This window comes from Lycium barbarum, chromosome 10, assembly GCF_019175385.1.
Source record: "Lycium barbarum isolate Lr01 chromosome 10, ASM1917538v2, whole genome shotgun sequence".
NCBI classification, from domain to species: Eukaryota; Viridiplantae; Streptophyta; class Magnoliopsida; order Solanales; family Solanaceae; genus Lycium; species Lycium barbarum.
The window spans coordinates 39,061,473-39,069,102 of record NC_083346.1 but is presented as its reverse complement, the minus strand read 5'-3'; the positions used below and the strand labels follow the sequence as shown (position 1 = coordinate 39,069,102).

Below are 7,630 nucleotides of genomic sequence, written 5' to 3'. Positions count from 1 at the left end.
CTGGAACATGAAGAAGAACATGGGTGCATTTCTGGATAAAAACATGAGGAATTTGCAGACGTCATTAACGTAACTTAAAGTTTCAAATTCGAAAATCGAATTTCTGCAAACGGGCTCCGTTTCGAATGAGCGTTATTTCAAATGATCGAGAACGTTGTGAGGAGCTCATATCTCGAATTTAAGGATTTTAGGACATAATTGAGGTATTTGGGTGGATTAAAGCAACAGATGTAGGTGGAAAAGGGAGAAGGAGGGGTGGGGTAGGTGGGGTGGGGTTTAGAAAATAGGTAACTTTATCTTTTTTTTTTGCTTGAAAAATAGTTTTTTCCTTATAATTTATTTTTAAATTATTATTTTGCACCCAAATGCCACATGTCCTATTTTAATTAGTCATTATGCCACGTCATTTGCGAGTGTATTATACCCGTTTTGCAATTTTAGCTGATTGTAAAAAAGTGTCAAATTAGAACAAATTTGATATAATTTGATTGTCTAAATGGAACAGGTGGCTGGCGATGGATTTGGCCAGGATTTTCCCCCCATCTTCTCCATGCAAGTCTTTGACATGATAATATTGCAATTTATTCTTTCAATCTATAAATTTTGGCAAATTCCAACTCATATTTTAGCGAACATTTCGAGTCAACATAATATATTTTTGGGGGGAGCAAGGACAATCACCTTTTAGCGATGTACTCTAATTTTTTTACAATTTCTCATATAATCCCAGGTAAAATAAGTATAGTATCCCCTTCAACAAAATATTATATTTTGTCTGTTTATTAAATTTTCTTATGTTAAGAAGTTTCTAGAACTCAAAAGTTGTTAAATCCTATTGGCTCTGTTGCTTTTATGTTTGCCCAACTAAAAACATGCAAACTGAAAATGGAGAAAAAAAAAAGAGTCTAACAGGGCGGGCCAAGTTGAAAAGAGGAATATTGTTAAACGGGACAAGGCAGGTTAAATTTGTGGCAGGTCAAGGCATTACCCGGCCCACCCTATTGTCATCCCTGCATTTAAGATAGTTTAATATTCCATAACCTTCATTTACATGACATCGTTTCAAAATATACAAGACGAGCCGCTAAACCAGAAGAGGGAGGGGGGGTGGGGTGGGGTTGGGTGCGGCAGAAGAGAGAAAAATGTAAACGCTTCTCTTCCTAGATATGGTGGTGTTTGGTTGATAATGGTCATGTACAACTGCACAAGTTTAGACCTTTTGACAATCAAAGTAGGAGTAACTACAAAATAAATGGCCATGTGAAACCATGCTCCTGCATATATCAAGCTCACTAGTCCTCCAATCAACTGCTAAAACAGAAGGCTTTTGTTAAATCAGGTGTCTTTCAGTGGTCATTAGGTTCTTCAACCAAGCAAAACTCCCCCGCAAGATGGCTCTAAAAAGAAAGCTGCTTCATCTTAATCACCAGATTCGCAGCCCTCTGACAGATATGCATTAGCAACCAGTTAAAACAGCATACTAGGTCGCACTCTTTCCATTTGGCATCATAGTATTCCTACTGGAATCCCGCTTTGGTCTGAAAACACCCCAGAGGTAGTACTTACCCTTAAATCCTGCCAATTGATTTTTTCAAGCAGCTTAACAATGAACCTCAGATAACAAAGGTAATGCAAACCTAGAAGACATGGTCATATTTAATCTGATACACCCTTAACTCAAAGTTTATATTGTCTCATTCGAGTTGGCACGCTTATAAAGGTAAATGTTGAATTTTATTTTATCATATTATACAAGTGGGTGCAAACTTCCTGGTAAATATTTTTTAGGAGAAATAATTTCCGTCAAATTTAAGAGATAGTTTTCAAAAAGAATTAACCCATTGGCAATATGTCAAGGTATAAGCCTTCGTCTTTGATAAGCACGAAAGATGCTTGTTTAATTTGTTTGCTTTGCTGAAAGGATATAATAAGAAACAACTCTCTAAAGAAACTGACTTGATCCAATATGAGCATAGTTGACTCTGCCCTGTGCTTTGGCTTGAGCAATGAACCATTTGAAGTCACCCTTTTCAAAGCCACAGGAAGGCGATGTCCCTCTGCCTAAACATTTTTTGGGAATTATACCTTCTGGAAATTCTAATTACCATATCTCCTATCAATCAACGACAAAAATTCTCCAAGTTTTCTTTAATTTTTTCCCCCGTGAAGTTAACTTCGCCATCAGTTTGAACTTTTACTAACATAGAAGTGGACCTGAAGTGCTTTTTTAGCACTACAATATAGACTAAATAATAAGAAGCACAAAAAAAGGGTCTCACTTTTAGCAAGCATATCATATTCAGGGGAAACCAAAATAGAAAGGATATGTAGACAGTGAAACAAAGGATAAAATAAAAACTCACTCCAGTATAGCATGGGCAGTTCTGTGGACGCGAAAACCAAAAGCTCAGAATTTGTTATGATTGTTCGTAGAGCAAGTTCTTCGGTGATCATGTGCTCCACCAACAGCTCGAACTCCTTTTCACATCTAAAGCAAGAAAAACAGGAGGATAACAAACCAAAATTTGATTTAAAAAAACCTGGTCAATGGTGAAAATATAAAAGTAATTACCTCGTGTCTAATGGAAAAAGAATACAATCTGATGTTATCATCACAGGGCTCTGACTTAGTGAAACTCTTAGGCCATATGTCAGATTTTAGAAGCATTTCCAGTTGAAGCAAAGCTGGAAACAAGCTTGCTTCTTCATAAACCTTTTGACATAGCTGGAAACAAGCTTGCTTCTTCATAAACCTTTTCACATGCTTTAACTGATAGGTGAGCTAAAAGTCCATCAAGCGTCTCATACTCTTTGTTCCATATGTTAAAACTACCCCTGTCAGATCAAGTCAGGTGAATTGCCTAAAACGTACTATTCCACGGGTTCCAAACTATCGGATGATTGGTTCCATTCAAACATTTATGCCACACATCAAGTCAGGTGATTTGCCTAAAACGAATACTAACTGAAAAAATGACACTAAAAGATTTGATTACTCAAAATGTAATTGCCAAAGATTTAATTCCTAACAATATACAACCAAATGACTGCAGGAATTTAGTGTTTAGGTGGAAATCGAGTAAATGGCATACCTCATATGGTCATCAACATCAGCATCTAAACTATCTGAATCCATGTTTGTGCTAGAATCTGCAACATCTTCAGCTTCCATGTCCTTCTCTAGAGCTGCAGCCCATTGATGAAGAGGATGCTGCGAGAGTAACGGCGGCATTTTCAACCAGATGTTTCAATTCCCAATGAGATTTTCTACAGTAAGCTTTCTCCTTACACAGAACTACCGGATAATTTTTGCACACTCTACAATTTAACAGATGGCTGCATAGCCCCCACCATCCGCTGTCACCTGGGCACGGTAAGCATTCAACATCCTGTACAAAGTAATTATCAATACAAGGATGAGACAAAAGAACCACCAAATGAATCGAACTAATGGGTAAGGACACACAAATCCATGGATGCGAATAGCTAAAGGAATTCATCATTCAGGCAACTGAGTGCTTGCCATATTCAATGTCTTTGGTGACATGGAATTATAACCCACTACTACCACCCCAACAGGGATAAATAGGAAACAAAATTAGAATTTTGGTTGCAAGTCTTTAGGCAGGCTACTTACAGGCTATGTTACTCGGACTCTCCAAAAATGCTGCCGCACCCGTATCGGATCCTCCAAAAATGCACTACTTCTGGAGGATCCGACACGCACCCATCAATAATTTTGAAGCGTCCGAGCAACATAGCTTATAGGGTAGATGTTTGGAATTTTGGATGCAAGTCTTTAACTATCTAACAACAGAAATTAGGAAAATATTAACAACAAGTGAACACCCCCATTTCCAGACCTTCTCCAATTGAAAACCCCCGCTGCACTTAAGGAGCCGTTTGGACATAATTTGAAATCATGATATGAAATCCGTGATTTGAGATCATGATGATTTGAAGTTGGAGTTTTGTTTGGACATACAATTTGAATTTTTTAAGTTGTATTTTCTCTCATGGACATAAAAAAAACCCCAAGTTATGAAAATCATCAAAACTTTTCCAATTCTTGTACAATCTTACCAAATGAGCAAATCATAGTTCACAACAAAATTAATACGCTACTAGAAGAACTTTCTAAAACATACAACATCAAGTGATCGAACTTTAGTTCAATAAAAAGGAAAATTGAACATGAGTTGTATAAGTAAACGCAGTTGGTAATGGTTGGTAAGAGTAAATTTGTTATAAATATACTACCAACTTACAGATCTTTTAATATTTGATATAAATTGTTGGTAAACAAGGCAGGTAAATATATCTACCAACTTATGGATATTTTCTTACAAAATATAAACTTATGGGTCAAGTTTTACATTTAAAATAATTTGAAATCATGATTTGGAATCCCAAATTATACCCTTTTGGAGAATTTGGGATTTGAAATCATAATATGAAGTTGAAGTTGAAATCTTATGCAAATTGCTTAAACAAACGCTGCTTTGAAATCAAATATGAAATCATGATTTCATATTGCATGGCCAAACGCCTACTAAGACTACAACTACAAGAAAAAGGATCATTTTCGACATATCTCTGTCCCCAACACCCAGCCAACAATGGAGCCACAATGCCTAGCTACCCAATCCAATGTAACTATCTTGAATGAGGCATCTTCTGTAGTAAACAGAAACCTATAATCTCAACTTTCTTGTTTTCGCGGAAGAGCTCAGAATCTAGATTGAGACAGCTCAAAGGAAAAAATAGTGTCATTTGTTCCTAACTAGCATATGCTTGGAGGGAACTATAGTAGCAGAAATGTTACATAGAGGAGTTTCGAACCTTAGTAGATTTTTGAACCTCAAAAAAGGGAAGATTCTTCTCTTACTTCTTTTTTTAATCTATACTAAAACGTGTATTGCTTACTATATGTTCTTCTGAATGTTATCCAGGTTCTATTCTTCCAACTTGATATTCCACACATTTCGTACAACTTGGAACATGGCAACAAGTCTGGCGAATTGACTACAAGGAATTTCAAGAATTAAAATATGGAGTTTACATGATTGATTTTTTTTTTTGCGATTAACCTGTAAATACATGCAACCTATTGACCGCAGGATTTAGTGTTTAGGTGGCTATCCAGTTAATGCATACCTCATACAGCATCTGAATTATTTGAATCGATGTCTCTGCCAAATCTTAAGCTCCGGGGAAGTAAGAGCAGCGTTGCATACCAGACATTTCAGCTCTAAACATAGTTTTTTTCACCAAGCTTCCTTCTGATACATAACTGCAAAATAATTTTTTGCATGCTTGAAGTTGACTGCATAGCATACACTATCTGCGGGAGCATGGTGAGCAGTAGACATCCATATAAAGTAATGAAACAAGACGGGAGACACCATGCAAATGAATCAAATTAATAGTTAATAAGGGCATCTAAAACCATGAAAATGTCGATGGGAATCTCTCTGATGCACCAATTTATTATGTGTTTCAAGCTCAAAAAAAAAAACATGAATTTTAATAACTAAAGGAATTCATTATTTATGGTTCGATGCTTACAAGGAATGACGCCCATCATAACCAGTCAAAAAGGGAAGGGGTGGGGGGGGGGGGGGGGGGTAGGGGTAGAAAAGAAAAGGCGCAGAATTTTGGTTGCCGCCATTTAATTGCTCCATCTAGCAGGAATATATATTCCTTTTTTTATCTTTCTGATATTTTAGATAGAAAAAAAAACAGGTAAAGCTCAACTCTTTTTTCTGATTCAAATGTCCATTAGTTGGACAGAAAAAGCAAAGAGACAACTGAAAATGAGGGATAGATTTAGGTAGAGGACAGGCAGATTCAAGATAATAATTTGTTAGGATTAATTACCTTTAGTATTGATGTGCATCGCGGGTTCTAATATTTGTTTTAGATAAGAAAAACAAAATAGGTAAAGCTCAACTCTTTTTTTTTTTTTTTTTTTTTTGGGAATGGTCCATCAGATTCTGATTTACAGATCAAAGGAGGGGTTCGGAATGGCCAAAAACAACTGAAATAGATAAGAAGAATCAACAGATAAAGTAACAACTTATACCAACACATGTGCACCCTCATTCTGCAGTCACCACATCCCTCTCCTATTTGAATGTTGCCCGTGTCAGCAACAACGATAAACTTAGCTGCCCAAATTCAATGCAAATAGAAACCAGGTTACTGTTTACAGGGCAGATTAAGATTTGGAAATATTAAAAAAAGGAAACAAACAAAATGTACCTTCTCCATAAAAGTTAGTTCCAACTCTGCCCTAGCAGCTGCCTTCACTTTGGCCATTGAAGAAATTCATTTGCTCAACGGACTCAGGCCAATGCATGTTAGTCACATGATGTGACCTCCCAACCAGCGTCTCATGGTTAGTTAGTGTTTAAATATGCAAACAGATACTCCAAAGGTACCTCAGTTCTGTAATTTTCCATCAATTTCACGCATAAGCAACGTGGAATTTTCAAGCACACGCCTACTTTCATAGATAATAGACCGGAACAATTCATGCTTAGGTCCTGGCTTATAGGACACAAGTTTAACAAGGGGATTTTTGATGTGCGATCTCTTGCACAACTCCTTTGCTGGCTGGACATGGTTCCACCAGAAGTCAGAAACTGCAATCTTCAAGAGTTGCCAATATTCTTCATCACGATACATCCTAAACAAACTGCTTCCTTTGGTAGTCCAAACATAATAGTCCATCCAGTCTCGATCCAATATTTCCATTAAACCTTGAGCTTGTGGAACATAATAAATGGGAATTCTTTTCCAAGGAGTCGCCTTAGTCATATCACCATTGAAGTACGGGCACTTGATCTCTAAAACCCCTCTGGATGGTAAATGATAAACAAACTTGTCAACCACACCATCTGCGGAAGCTCCAAGCCAGTCAACCCCCTTGTTCATTTCCCGATAGACGTTAAAATTAGTAAAAGAGATAGGATTTCCAGTAATTAGCTTATATCTTACAAGAGCCTCCTGTTCCTTGATGTTAGTCCAAGCTGTGGCATCATTACCCCAGAAGGGTTCAACCGCCCCAATTTTCTCCAACCAGAGTTGGCCTCTACGCTTAGGCCAAAAACCAACAGCTTGACCAAAAGTGCTAGCTGTAAGTTTATGCTTTCTCAATTCATTCCAATTCTTGTACCAATGCTGAAGACTAGCGGATTTATATATTTCATGAAAGTCGCAGGAAGAAAATCTCGAAGAAAGTTCAGCACTACTGCTGTTGTACCTAGGAAATTGGGAAAGAGAAACAACTATCTTCTTAATTTTGCTACAACACTTGTCATTTGATGTAGCAAAATGCATGACCTCCACTGCAAAACAAGAAAATGTTCAACTTTTCAGTATATCACCATATCTAAGGGGGAAAATGAGTTCTTGTTTTTAGTTAGTGGTCAAAAATACACCTAAACTACCCCATTTTCGCGAGTTTCATACCTTCCTAAACTATCACTCCCTTTGTATAAAAACACACCCCGATGCTGAGTTGGCCTCCACATGCCTGTGATCCATTGATTACAAATATTTGGTCAACTCAGCATCGAGACGTGTTTTAATATCGTTTAGGTATGTAAACAGAATAACGGAAAGT

General features: G+C 37.1%; 2 protein-coding genes across 4 annotated transcripts; both read right to left on the bottom strand.

Annotated features, from left to right (window-relative positions):
- Positions 1-1,182: 1,182 nt before the first annotated feature.
- Positions 1,183-3,392, bottom strand: LOC132615686 (protein PARALOG OF AIPP2-like). 3 transcript variants are annotated; one of them, XR_009572795.1, is made up of 4 exons: positions 3,093-3,392; positions 2,573-2,965; positions 2,364-2,488; positions 1,183-1,575 (listed from the first exon to the last, which is right to left on the bottom strand). XR_009572795.1 is itself a non-coding variant. In XM_060330299.1 (3 exons), the coding sequence occupies exons 1-3, from the start codon at positions 3,230-3,232 to the stop codon at positions 1,481-1,483; spliced, it is 360 nt and encodes a 119-aa protein (XP_060186282.1). In that variant the 5' UTR covers positions 3,233-3,378; the 3' UTR covers positions 1,186-1,480. The 3 variants fall into 3 exon arrangements, 1 of the variants encoding a protein (XP_060186282.1); XR_009572794.1 differs by having other exon boundaries at positions 1,185-1,575; positions 2,573-2,835; positions 3,093-3,387; XM_060330299.1 differs by lacking the exon at positions 2,573-2,965 and having other exon boundaries at positions 1,186-1,575; positions 3,093-3,378.
- Positions 3,393-6,444: 3,052 nt separating this feature from the next.
- Positions 6,445-7,344, bottom strand: LOC132612952 (uncharacterized). Its single transcript, XM_060327020.1, has one exon. It carries the CDS (start codon positions 7,342-7,344, stop codon positions 6,445-6,447), a length of 900 nt encoding a protein of 299 aa, XP_060183003.1.
- Between the last annotated feature and the right edge of the window lie 286 nt (positions 7,345-7,630).